The sequence below is a fragment of the Phodopus roborovskii genome, unplaced genomic scaffold (assembly GCF_943737965.1).
Source record: "Phodopus roborovskii unplaced genomic scaffold, PHOROB, whole genome shotgun sequence".
NCBI classification, from domain to species: domain Eukaryota; kingdom Metazoa; phylum Chordata; class Mammalia; order Rodentia; family Cricetidae; genus Phodopus; species Phodopus roborovskii.
The window spans coordinates 2658476-2672711 of NW_026126563.1; the positions used below are offsets into that span (position 1 = coordinate 2658476).

The 14236-nt window shown below is 43.7% G+C and overlaps 1 protein-coding gene across 1 annotated transcript in view; it reads right to left on the reverse strand.

The window, feature by feature from the left end:
• Positions 1-9376, reverse strand: part of Neto1 (neuropilin and tolloid like 1) — a 104026-nt gene extending 94650 nt beyond the window's left edge. The window contains exons 1-4 of the mRNA XM_051202082.1: positions 9227-9376; positions 7023-7076; positions 6616-6753; positions 1137-1385 (exon numbers count right to left, since the gene is read on the reverse strand). Of these exons, the coding sequence (XP_051058039.1) occupies positions 1137-1385; positions 6616-6753; positions 7023-7076; positions 9227-9254 (469 nt within the window). The 5' untranslated portion in view covers positions 9255-9376. The remainder of the gene's footprint in view (positions 1-1136; positions 1386-6615; positions 6754-7022; positions 7077-9226) is intronic.
• Between the last annotated feature and the right edge of the window lie 4860 nt (positions 9377-14236).

A 14236-nucleotide genomic window follows, 5' to 3' on the forward strand; every position in this document is an offset into this window, starting at 1 on the left:
GTCTGGCTCTAAAGTTGACATCTCCCCAGCTTCCAATTCTAGAGCTGCTGAGCTGGCCCTTCTGCTCTGCTCAGCTCCTACTTTGGAGACAAGATGATTTATACACAACTTTATACTTAGAATCATAAAACCAAACACAGGAACTCTTATTTACTCAGTTTCCCCAGTGCAGTACGTAAGTCAAACTACCGAATAAAATTGAAAACTATCACTTAACCATTCCTCAGTCATCTACTTCTATTCCATGAAATATTAGCTGCAAAGAGTTTCCCTATATTCTGTGTTTCCTGTTGCCTATTATAACTAAAGCAAAACACCACACACACAGTGAGAAGCCTGTCACTGCACGTAAGTTATGAGTTGCTTAAAATTTGAATGATTTTCTTCAACTGGGAGGGAAAAAAATGACTTCAGTTAATAGGATACCAATTGATGAGTATAGAATGATTTGAAGATATAAGAATATGATAATATGTTCTGGTAGTAGTGAAAGATGACTTTTCATAAATTGAGCCAGCCAGAATCACCCAACACTTTGAATATTTGTTGAAAATTGAAATAAGCTGAGTAATTTTTATGATTACTCCTATTTCCAGTTAGACCTTAGAATGAGCTACTGGATCCCATTTCATTCCCTCAAAGCTATGAAACATTTCCACTTTTAAGAAGAAATTAGGATTCTGTATAGAAGGATACCTTTCTCTTATAAATAATAATTTTCAAAACGAATGTATTCTTATTTTCAAGTTCCTTAAAATTACTTTAGAGGACAGCCTCTATAGTATTACAGTTGTCTTTTTCATGTTTAGTGATATCCTACCTATAATCAGTCTACATATTACAAGTTGTCTCTCAACTTACACACGCCAATACGATGGAAGTCAATTCAAATAATTATGTTCCTGATTCTCACATAGAGCTCTCATCCATTTCTTTTTGTGACTTCACAATGGTAGCTAAAAATTTTTTTTCAGAATTTGGGAAGCACAAAGAGAGTTGGTTATAGGTTGTATTTTTAAGCATAACGTAAAATTTAACAGAAAATTTTTAGCATCTTACAAAAGATTTGTACTATGAAAATAGAAAAGTAAAAGGAGGGAGTTAAGAAAAAAAATTGAAAACGAACTTCTACTTACCAGGTGTGAAATTATAACGAGCTGAAAATCCCATAGACTCCAGCTCGCCATCAGCAAAAAATTTAATCCACAGAAATCTTCCACTAGATTTTATTACAGGTGGATTCTGCTGTCCACAGAATCTTCCAATTATTGGAGAAAAGCCAAAAGGTCCATCTCGAACTTCAATGTGATCAAATTTGCACTCCCAAGATGGTTCAATTGAATATTTTTCATCAAAGTAGAGTTCAATGCACTGCCTTGGGGCAGCTGTGAACAAGAAAAGAAAGATTATATGTAGAAAGCAGTTTCTTAAATCCTGAGGCTGATTAACTGATTCCATGGGATGTTCTATGTGTATACTGTTCAATAAAACCCTGTAGAAAAGTTACTTGGGAAGTACAAAGAAAGTAGATGCTTAAGCATCATTTTTTAAGTTGGCCTTTAAAACTGATGGCATTGCACAAAACACTATCATAACATGGAACGGCTAACATGGAACCAACACCAGGTTAGCAATGCTGTTAACTCATGTTAGAAGGTGAAGGGGTGTAGTTCTATCTTGTCTTATAACCTCCAATGTTCAGGTTTAATGCCAGAAAGCACTTGGGAATTATCCCCCAGGCAATTATGCAACCATTCAAGTAGCTGCCACCAGGTGTCTTGATTAGATCCCAGTGCATTTACAAGGTATTAAGGGTAATGATCCCAGAAATCAAATGTGATCTCATCATTCTCCACTTGAATTTCAGTAATACTTTCATCAGCCAAACTACAGACCAATGCCCTTGACAGATAAGGGCCTTGAGAAAGGTCTCTTCTATGACCTCATCACCTCAGATTTACAAACCTCAAGGTACTTAGAGCATGTCTTGTTTTCTAACACACCATCCCCTATGCAGCTGGGGCATATTTGTTTAACCGGTCTTTACTGAGAGAGGGTTTCATTTGCTTGTTTACTATTGTTTGATTTTGTTTCTCTGTGCAGGTAGTTGAACTCAGGGCGTGAAGAATGATAAGGTAATGTTACACAACTAAGCCACATTTCCCTGCTCTCCTACACAATTTCCTCTTGTTTAGAGGAAATTCTCCTCTTGGTATCTTCGTTAAAGAAAGGAACCTGTTTTACTGTCTTTTCCTGGTACCTAAGCACAATATGTGTCATTGTGTATTTTTTCAATATTATGTTGAGTAAATAAAAATTAGTTAACCTTCATAATATTTCTATAGCTCCATGAAAAATAAAATAGCCTGATGAGCCTAGCAACCATATCAGTCATCACAATGGTATATATTTTAATACTCCCTCACACTGTTCCCTTTCATGACTAAAACAGCAGTAGTGCCAATTCCTACTGTTATACCCAGCTAGGATATTCCATAATGGATATAACAATACTTGAAATATCAATAGATGTTTATCCAGGCTAGGAACAACTTCTTGAAGCCTCTTAAAAGAGCTTCCTTTCTACTTAGTCTCCTGCATGAACTAACCCTTCCAAACCTTGGGCACAGCAAAACTTGCTGCCTACATGATCAGCAACCAACCATTCAGATTGTCCCCTATCCTTCTCCACTGTTTCTTAAAGGCATATTGATCACCACAATCGATGACCTAAAAATTGAACTTGTGCAGGTGTGGATTCCATCGATTTATATAAAATTGAGATGTGTGGTAGAGACAGGAGACTCTTGTAATGAAATATAAACTTATTGTTCACCAGTTCTAAAATTAAACATCAATACCAAGGAGATCAGCTTATGTTTAAAGATTATTCTCCAAAACAGTTTTAATCTGTACAAACATGCCCAGCTCATAACATAACCTACTCTAAAGAGAAGTTTGTAATGCAGACCATGTTTTTATCTGACATTAGTATAGAGTACAAAGGTCAACAGCCAGAGGAGCTATGGCAGAGTCGAGAGAATTTCCATTAAATGTTTCAAAGTTTCAAACTGAAAAACACCATTTGAAACTATCTCAGAAGTTATGTTTCCTACCCAGCATACCACTCTCCAGAAGTGTATTACTTGAGTTCATTCCACACTGTACTCTCTACACTATAAGCCTCCTTGTACATCTGTTCTTTGATAAGCTGCAGGGAGATTTGAAGAGAAAACAAACTACTTCATCATATCAGGCATTACTTTTCTTGGTTTCTCGAGACAGGGCTTCTGGTTGTTATAGAACTTGCTCACTTTGCAGACCAGGCTGCCCTCGAACTCACTGCCTCTGCCTCTGGAATACCGTGATTAAAGGCATGCAACCCCTCTGGGTTCCAGGCATTTCTTTTAGTCATGTGGGAAGAATACACTTATTCTCATCCTCATTTTTCTATGACCTACACTCTATCCAATATGGACAAGTGCTCTACTCCAGTCTTCTCTAGCAGCATGCCCTCATGCATCTTCTAGAGAACCATGTTACGTGTACACAGTCGATCTTCCTTTCACCCAGCATGCTGAAATTAACTACCCACAAGTCCACATAAGAAAGTCCTGCAAGCTAAATTTTAGAAATTACCAAATAACATTGAGAATGGAACACAATACCCAGAGTTGTTATCACCAATGGCACAAATGGGTGGTCACAGTATAAGCAACTAAATCTGCCAGGGTCTCATTCCACAAGATCATTGTTTTTTCTTCATCTTCAATGTGTTATATTCACAGACTCCCTCGCTCTACTCATCCTCACTGACATTCAACTGACACTAAAATTCCTTAAGATTTCCATCTCCCTCAGCCTCTTGGAATATGGTACCCATGCACATCCGCTTGATATACATGCAGTGTACCTCCTTTATCAGAAGGAGTGCGATGCCATCTGAAATCCATGAAAGAATATTGCTTTTCACCATTGAGAGCTTCCTGATTTTGTTTATTCAGCCATAGCTTGTCTTAATTAAGCAAATGGCCACTTATTTATCCCCCTTAGTTTTGTTTTATGTTGCTATTATAAAATAGTAAGGCAAAAGCAGCCCTAACAAGAAAACGTGTATTTAACTCACAATCCCCTCCTCGTGGGAACATCAAGGCAGCAAGGACCTGAAGCAACTAGTGGCATTATAGCCACAGGAGCAGAGAGCAATAAACTAATGGCTCTTTTCTTTTACAGAGGAGCCAGACTAGGAAACAGCGCCCTGCACTCTCAGGATGAGTCTTCTCATCTCTGTTTACCCAACTGAGAAAGTCTCTCACAGGCATATCCACAAACTTACCTCATCTAGACCTACCCAGGCAATCTACATTGTGTCAACAATAACAAAAAAAAAGTTCTTTTTCTTACTAATTTTAAATTTACCTATTTTATACTGATCAAATGACTCCTTCTAGAGATAAATATGAACATTTTTTTTTCTCAAAAAAAAAACCTTCCTGTATTCCTGTTTACTGTATCTTCCCAACCCCCCCTCACCCAAGTGATCTCTTCACTCAATCTTCTACTGACTGGGAGATGCTTCTGTCTCTGATTGTGTTAATCACTGCACTCATCCTAAAGTCACAAGCAGACTCTTAATTTCTTCATACAATAAACACATATGCCTGTTTGTCTCATTTCTTCTTGTAGCAACTGTCACTTGGAATCCTACTGATTCTTGAGTCTCATCCACACCAGGCCAGCTCCCCGACATCCCTACTGATTGCCCTGCTTATCTGAAAGCCCTCCATGTCTCCATGCCCTGTCTATTCCCAACATGTTATGTTCTAGAAACATCCTCCAGCCTCTCTTTATTCATGTGACTGAAGTGCACTGGGTGTGGCTGAAATACAGTGAAATGATTTCAAAATCAGATGGTGCCTGAGCCTCTACTTCCAAAGAAATCAGCGTTCTAGGGAAAGGTCAGACATCTGTGTTTTTAGTAAGCTGAAGTATTAGTGCTCTGAATAACTCCTTCTGATATTTTTATTCATATGAAGCCCTCACTAACATTTTCTACATTTATGTGCTATAAATATATCAACAGTGACCACATCGGTGTTTTATAAACCCTGTCTTACCATTGTCCACCTAGTCATTTGATTTTCAATAACCTGAAGACATCACATTTCTCCCCTTTTTGTCTGTCACCCCTGCCAATATCTTTCATTCAAGTTTCCTCTGTTTTATTTCGCCACCTCTGGTAGCTCTCTAGTTGACCCTCCAGTTACTTTCCTACTGAAGTCTCACCTCATTAGCTTTCTGAATTCTTTCAGTGGTATTCCATTGCCTACAAGTAACTTAAGAATGTCTATAGGCTTAGCTCCTAGAATCCTTTTTAGGATCATCTCCCTCCAACCTATTCCTCTCTTGACCTGTTCAGAAGGCCTGTATGCCAGCTTACCACTCCTCCGCACTTTAGTACAAGGTGTTCTGTAAAAGGAGGCCTGCCATGTAGGTACACATAAACCATGAGGGATAACACCATAGTTCTCTCTCTCTCTCTCTCTCTCTCTCTCTCTCTCTTTCTCTGTTCTTCTCCTTCTCCCCTTCCTCTTCTTCCTTTTCTTCTTCTTCTTCTTCTTCTTCTTCTTCTTCTTCTTCTTCTTCTTCTTCTTCTTCTTCTTCTTCTTCTTCTTCCTCTTCTTCCTGCTCCCTCAATCCTATGTAAACCTCAAAGCCTCTGAGCAGCTCAAAATCCTCAAGCCACATTGACAGAGAAATAGAAGCTAGAGGGTTCTTTTTGTTATTTTCTTTCTTTTCTTCTTTCTTTCTCTTTTAAAATACATTGTGACTGCAACCCTAATTTATGAGGAGACAATATGCAGTCACAATTTTTGGTTTCCATAACTTAGTCTGTAGTTGTACATGGTGTGGAGGTAGCAAGTTCTAGGCTATTTGAAACTAACACTTAAAATGTTACCTTCATCACGGGGAGACATGTTCACATATTTTAAAAGCTTTCTCTATATTTAACAGAGAGCTGGCTCAAGGTTAAAAGAAATGGAAAATATTCAGAAGGGGGAATCTTTTTTAAAGTACTTTTTGTCCTTCATGTTGGCAAAATGGATGAGAGCTTCTTATTAGAACCTTGGCTGACCTGAAAATATGATCACCTCACTTGCAAGTACACAAAAAGCTAAATACCATTCAAATTAATGTTTACAAAATATGACTGCAGATACACCTTTGCTAGTCATGTGATTCTCCATTGCTTGATAATATTGAAGTAAACACTAACGAACATTCAATTGTTATTGTTAATATACCAGTAAAATATTAATTTTCAAAGTGTCATAAATTGACATTGTCAAGTAAAGAAAAATTGTACTATTTTAGATTGCTGGAAAAAAGAGCTTTTAGGTTGTGTACTTGTCTCGTTTACTTATATTTGTGTGTTCATACCTGTTTCTAATAATTTCATAAATTAGCCTGATTCTAGACTTAACAGTTGTTTCCTTAGTGCTTAGTATCTCAAAAATCAGTTTTGTAATACCTCTGTTCACACCACACATGCAGAGCCTGGAGAAGGCCGGGTCTTGGCTGGTCTCCATGGCCTGGCATTCTCTCTGCTCTTACCTTCTATGATGTAGACACACTCTCGGTCAGGAGGGTACTTGCTAGGATAGTTGGGAGAAGTAAAGACACCTCCTTCTGCATGCTTTGTCCAAGTTCCACACTGCACTGGCTTCTGTGCTTCTGAGGTGATTTGTTTTTCTATAAAACAAAAGTTTTAAAAAGAACCATCATCAAAATAAATAAATAAATAAAAGAAACCATCATCCAATATTTTATAACACCAAAAATAGAGTAGACATTCTCATAATATCCATCAGTAAATTAATTTCAAGATGGCCTTTTAGTCAAAGACAGTCAATTATCTATGTATATCCAGCTATTCTGGAATGGGTATGGTAAAGTCAGAAAATGCAAAATAATTAGACATCTCCATTAGAATCTTTAAAAAAAGATACAAAACAGCACACCTGTTCCTTTCTTGGTTGCTCCAGAAGAATGGAGGATGATTAAACTTGCTATAACTGAAACAGAGAAAGGACAATCAGAAATGCAAAATTCACACCAAAAATGACCAAACATTGTAAAACCATAAGACAAGTTACAGATAAGATGTTACCAAAGTGGAATAATTGCATCATTGTTAATCCTTACAAAGGTGACTCAGAACTTTGGAAATCTAATTCAAATTCTAAGTTAAACATGGGACTCCCGTAAGGAAATATTTCCTGTTTAGAATGGATGAGACCCAAACACTTCAAGGCTAAGAAAAATGCTGCTCTGCAAATGTTACGGAGATTGCAAGGAGGTTCCCAGATCTTGCTGCAGTAAAGGACCCTATGCTAGGAGCTTTGGTTGGTATCTTTAGAGGAAACGGAGAGCCACAGTAGGAGGAGGAAGGGAAATGCAAAGAGGAAAATCTCCATGGCCCAAGCTAACTATTGCCAATAGGCTTGGACTTTGGGACATAAACAATTCTGCAAAGCCTATGGCAGGTGGCTAGGGAGGGAGAGCAAGAGAAAGATCTAAGTGGATTGGAACTGAGCTACAGGGAGGGATTGTTTGTTTGTTTATGTTAGTTTAGCTTTTGCATGCTTGTTTTTAGGGAGGGGGGAAACCTAATCAAACTATCAACTAGCCCTGTTTATCACATTCTCCAGCTATAAAATTCATCACTTCTAACCTGAAATGTGATTCTAAAATGACTGTCATCTAGAAACCGATAACAGTTCTGAAAAGGGGATTTTTGGAGGTGTCTGTGGAGTCAGTTCCAGGCCAGAGACCCTGGATTGCACCGAGTAGTAAGTCTACCATCCTTCGAGGATCTAAACTTCTGTTTACCTCTTCCTTCACTCGAAAATGTCTAAAGAAACATGAAACTAGAAAACTGTTTTTAAAAAACCTGGTCTTGTTAATAACTGACGTTTCTCTTCTTTCATTTTTATTAGTTATTATGATCAATTACATAAAAGCTCTTCCTTTGCACATTTCCACCTGAAACTAACTTAGGGAGGGGAAGTGGCGGCATCAATCAATCATCTTACCTAAACCATGTCATTATTCTCAGGAAAATTACCTGAGCCTTGACATTAAGTTTTGGGTAATTATCAACTGCACTACTTTACACTTTTGCCAGGTCAAAGATTGGGCAGGACTATAGTGCCGGATGCCTTTAATCCCATCACTCAGGAGGCAGATGCAGGCAGATCTCAGTGAGTTCGAGGCCAGCCTGGTCTACAGAGTGAGTTCCAGGACAGGCTCCAAAGCAATACAGAGAAACCCTACCTCGAAATAATAATAATAATAGTAATAATAATAATAATAAATCAAAGATTGTTCCTGTGTGTGTGTGTGTGTGTGTGTGTGTGTGCAAATCTTTTCTAACTTGCTGTAATTCTTTATCTCCCTTGGCACAAAGAGGTTCTAGGCATATCAGTGTGTATATTTGGCCTTACTCTGCTGTTTCTATTTTGATGGAATCACACACAGCACCTGTGCAGTGTTGAACTCGTAGATTAAGACGATCTCCTAGCAGAATGGCACAGATTTAGTCCCAAGTCCTGGCTTCATAACATGACATTCCCACCACACATTTGTCTGACATTGCCTTTGATGACTTCTGAACCTCTTTGCCTCTACTCCTTCCTCCCCACCTTGTCCCCAGGCTTTATCACACTTGGAAGCATAATGAGAGCTTTAGCATTAGAGACCGGGATGTATCCTATGGGAAGCCCCTGAATTCAGGTGTGTGCTAGCTTACCTGGGAAACAGAAGGTGGGCCCAGTGAGCCCCTGAACCTCACAAAGGCGGTTTATTCCTTCTTGCCCAGCAAGGATCACCCTGCTATCTCCCCGTGGCCACCTGCGTCCTCTCTGGGGCCCAGAATCTCCTGCACATGTCTACTTTTTAACTGCATGCTCCTCTGGACCACCCAGAGAGCCTGCCTACCGAGAAATGGTTTTCCCTGACCAACTCTGAGGTCCAGCTCCACTCTGTGCGCCGCCCCCGCCAGGCTGTATGATGCTGCAGTACCGAAAGTTTACATCTGCCCCAGACTCCAAGGGACTGCGGGGTCTGGTTGGAGTGGTTGACAGGGCTTTTCCCAGTGCATGGGGCCAAGAGGCGAGGTGGCAGCACCCCCGGAACGGATCGGCACTGCCGGAGAGGTACTCACTGTGAAACAAACTGCGTCCATAGATCATGTCTGTGCGTTACACCAGAGGCTCCGATCTCCACTAATTCCATTTAGAAACGGAGAGACTTCGTTGGTAGGGAGAGGATGGAGTCCAGAGATTTTAAATATGCAAACCACGGGTAAAATACAGTGGGGGGGAAGCGAGAGAGGGAAGACAGCGATAGCGATCAGAACTGTTCTATCTTCCGCCCTTGGCTGGCTCTCACCCTCCTTGGCTCTCTCACCGCCGCGAAGCCAGCATCTCCACCATGACGCTCTCATTACAACCGGGCGCCGACCGCCACCATGAGCACTGCCGCCGGCAGCACCCTCCTCCTCTGCATCATCGCCGCCGCCGCAGCTGTCAGGAGGACGCGGCGGGCAGTCGTCGCGCGGGCGGCGGCAGGCGCGGGGCGAGCCCCGGGGCGCCCAAAGCCTGGACCCGATCTGGACCGGGCGGCAGAAGGCGCAAGGCGGGGACCGGTCCCGACCGACGGCAACAACTGCGAGGGCGTCAGTGAAGGCGGCGGCAGGGGCTTGCTCAGTCTCCAGTCTCATCCACCAGGAGCACCAGGTCGGAGCAGCGTCGCCGGGAGGATGTCCAGCCGCAGCCCTCCTCTCTCCAGCCTTTGGGGTTCTTCTGCTGAGGCATTGAAGGCAGGAGGCAGGGGTCCGTCATGGGCTCGGCGGGCTGCGCGCCACCTCTGCGATCTTGCAGGGAAAGGAACCTAAGGGTGGGCGTCTGGGGGGCGGGGGAGGGCTCAAGGGTGGTGGAGGGGAACACGGGGGTGGGTAAAGGGGGAAGGGAAGGGAGAGAGAGGAAGATCGGGAATATGGCAGAGTAACCAAGTGAGCGCCTTAGTCACAGCTCTGCGTTGCATGACCCTCCAGGAAGCCCAAAGCCAGCGCGAGACTGGGCAGCTGAGCACCGCCCGTGCCCCCAGGGCTGGAGCTCGGCGCAGTGGGGCGGCGGCGACAGCAAGGACATCACAGCCGCTTGGTTCGTGGGGGAAGGGGAAGGGGGGTGAGGACCAGTCTGAGCTCCTGCCCTCAGCCAGCTCTGGCAGAAGGGTCCAGAAGAGCCCTTGCAAATTCCCCACTGCATCTCAGAGGAGGGCGAAAGGCGTGGAAGGGGGAGGGGCCATCGTGCGAATATGCCCCTTCGAGTTTGGTTTTTCACTTTTTAAAGATTTAAAATGACTGTCTCCCGTCCCTCCAACTGGAGCTCTCTGGTCCCCTCTTGTAGAAGGTGAAGACTGCGTCTTTTAGCCGCTGGTCTAAGATCGGAGGCCGTGTCACTGGAAGAAGGAAAACAGTAAAAAGTTTCACGATTAATCACTGCAGGAGATCCTCACGGGAATCCCACCAAACTGCTCCTTCAAGGACGCAGCCGCTTGCAATATATCTTTCTCGGCCGAAAAAAAAAAAATACCCAATACTGTCCAAAAGCAAACACGGATCACCCCACCCCAATACACACAAACGCGCGCGCTGCTCATCAAACTCAGAGAAGAAAGGAGTTGCTGGAAAAACAGCAGGAAGAACCCCAGTTTGGAAAACTGCGAATAGATGAATGTGAAATCACAGTAAAAAACAAGGCAGTGCCATGAAGTGGGTTGGGGGGGGGCGGGGGGCGCTGAGCTTGCCGCATTGGGCAGCTCTTCCTCCCTTGCCCTGCCAGCACAGCCAGCACCTCCTTCCACCTCTGCCTAGAAGCTCCGGGATCCCGCACTCCCTCCCATGCCTCTGCTGACCCCACCTGTTCTAGGCACAGCGGCGCTAGCTGGACCTTCGTGGTGCAGCCCCAGGGGGTGAGCGACCCTCTGACGCCGCCTGCAGCTCTACCTTGCTGACTGCGCCCCAGCTGGGGATCATAAGTAGTGAGGAAAGGGGGGAGCAGGAAGAGTCGAGGAGGCAGACAGCAAATGTATGCACGAGGCTGCAAAGACAGGGGTCCTCTCAGCGAAGGCCAAGAACCAACCCAGCCTTGGAAAGAGACCGACAGGAGCGCTCTCCAGAACCCCCGCTACAGCCACGCACCTGCTGCTGAGGATGGAGCCGCCCACAGGGATGTGTGGGTGTCTGTCGAGTGGGCGTGTATTCAGTGATCAAGTCCACAGGTTCTCACTGTGGCGCTGGAGAAGGCGGGGTGAGGCGCGCGGGGCGAGGGTAATGAGTGGCTCTAGTCTACAGGGATTCCACACTGAAATGCAAGCTTCTGATCCTGCCTATTCCGGACTGCAAGTCTTGAACGGTGGTTTAAAGTGAGTGAACGACTAGGCGAGCAGATGTAGCCGAGAAGGCAGAACTAGAGAGGGAATTAGAGCAAACAAGCAAGAAGATAGAGAGAAAAGCAAGAAGGAAGGAGGGAAGGAGGGAGGGTGAAAGACAGAGAAGAGAGGAGAGGATGGGAAGAGAGGGAAGGGGAGGAGAGGAGAGAGGAGGGGAGGAGGGAAGAGGAGGGGGAGAGGAAAAGCAGGCAAGAGAAGGGGAGAGGGAGAAAGAGATCTGAATGGGGGGAGAGAACACTGTTCTTCCTAAAGGAAACCAATTTCTCTTGAAGTCAGGCAAGCCTGTGAGAGGAGCTATGAGCCTGGAAAAGGAGAAAGCTGTGCCCACGGATGCCGCGGAGCCGTGAGTCTTTGGTGCACACCTACTTGCAGATGGACCCTGTGCAATGAAATGTCCTATTGGAAGTTCTGTGACCCACGTGAGATTCTCGCGCCAACGGGGCGGGGGGCGGGCAGGGTGGGAATGGGAGTGAGGAAACAGAATAGACACAGTGGAAGCCAGGAAGAAGCCCTCCAGATGTAAAGAAGAAAAAGATGTTGAAACAGTGGTGAGTGGGACCAAGAATACCTGTGAAATCAGCTTACTGGAAAAAGGGTCATCTTTAGAGTAGAGGTGGGCTTTCTTGACAAAAGGCTGGTTGCTTGAGATGATGATGCACAGAAATTCTTAAGAGGGGGCAACGTTATTAGACAGATCCAAAATGTGCCATGTTTACAAAACTGACAAAAGTGTTCAAAAGAAACTGTGGCGACATTTGAAATAGTTTTGCAGAAGATTTTTACTGCAATTTAAACTACAAAATTAAATACAGGAAAAAAGTGTTCGCTGCGTGCTTATGTCCCACTCCACGCACGCTCTTCGTGCCCATTTGTCCAGTTTGTTTGCCCAGTCAGGGAAGTAGCCACAGGGGTGCTCCTAGTCAGGTGGTCCATGTATCAGAGAGTAGGGTGCACCGTGTGACACACACAAAGGTCCATTACAGGAAATCCCAGGAAAGGGACAGACAGAAGAAGAGAGCCACAGACAGCCGAAGAACCAGTGCCCATGCCTTTGATGTAAGTCATGTTCTCATGGTGGCCTGCCCTCGTTTTCAGAACCTAGTGCACTTATGGGCAGTGCCCAAGGCTGACCAACTTTGTGTCAGCTACGCCCTGGGTGCTGAAGCAGAGTACACACTTCTGATGCCTCCACCATCAGGGACTTGACTCTGGAACCACAGATGCTCTCAGGATACAGGGGTTTCTCTTTCCTTAAGGACCCCATTCTATTCCCTCTGCACTCATACAACCATGCTCTCAGCCTTCACCAACAATCCTCTGGCTTCACAAGCTGGCTTCTCATTCTTAAGACTCTTCAATGACCACCTGCCTAGTAATGCTATCTTCCTAGTAGGAGCCCAATGGCTCTTTCTTTAAAAGAAAAAATAAAAAGAAAAAAAAAAAGAAATAAAGAAAGAAAGAAAAAGAAAGTTATGGAGCAAAGCTCTAGGAATACATGTGGTCTACTTATATGGTATGGTTGTTTTGAAAGGAACACCTAATAAACTGGTATATGTCTGAGTTTAGTATGCCACCATGCCTAGGTTCTAAGGATTAGAATTAAAATACTGACTGCTACAGGAAATGGTGAAGAATCAAAGTTTTAGGGACCTAAGCATGTGTCCTTGCTTGCCTCCCAGCATGCTCCAGCATAACAATAAAAGGGTGAGGAAGACCCCAAAATACTAACTGAAGAGGTGGGGATCTTCAAATAGAAATGCAAACAATTGTCTGCATGAATGTAATTCTTTGTAGAGAACAGTACCCCCTACACACACATGCATACACACTCGACCACTATGGAACCCTTGTTGATGTCCTCTACTTTACTCGTACAACCTGGGGGTTGCCTTTCTGTTGTTCAAAGTGGTGATGCTACAAGAACTAAAATAGTGTTTATTTTTTTCATCCACTAACTCACCATCAGTATTCAATCAATATAGTTATATTTGTTCCTTTCCTCATTACTGTGATGAAACACCTGATGTTTCTGTGTATCTGATTTCACAAAGCAACAATAAAGTTCACCCCGGCAGGAAAAGCACTGCAACTCCAGGCAGATGGCTACATTGTGTCTGTAATCAGGAAGCAGAGAGATGATTGTTCGGGCTCAGTTTGCTGGCACACTTCACTTGGTTTAGATACCAGTGCTTAGAGTGGTACCCCTCACAATCATTTTGGTTTACTCCATAAATGGATACAGAGCATGCTGGTGGGAAAGTCACAGTGTTAGAAGTATGAGGTGGCTATTCACACTGGAAGCACAGGAAACAGACAAGGATGAGGGTTGATACTCAGTTCATCCCACCCCCTTTTATTCAGTCCAAAAGCCAACCAATGGCATGTTACCACTCATATTCATGGGGTAGGTTCCTCTCACTGAAATCTCTTTGGAAAACCTCTATGTGATACACACGGAAGTCCCTTTAAGGTTCTAAGAATATGGTTCAGTCAGTAACATACCTGGTGCACAAGTGTAGGGATCCACCTCAACACCCCCCTAACGAAGGCAGGTTTAGGAGAATAAACTTGAGGCTTCCTCAGCACTGGGCATTTGAAAGATGGGGGCTCGATGAACCCCAAGTCTAGCCAGTCAGTGAGCTCTGTATTCAATGGATTCCTCCTTGGATTCTGCATCACTGCTGCCTCCAGGCTCCTGCCCTATTTGTTTCCCTGTTCT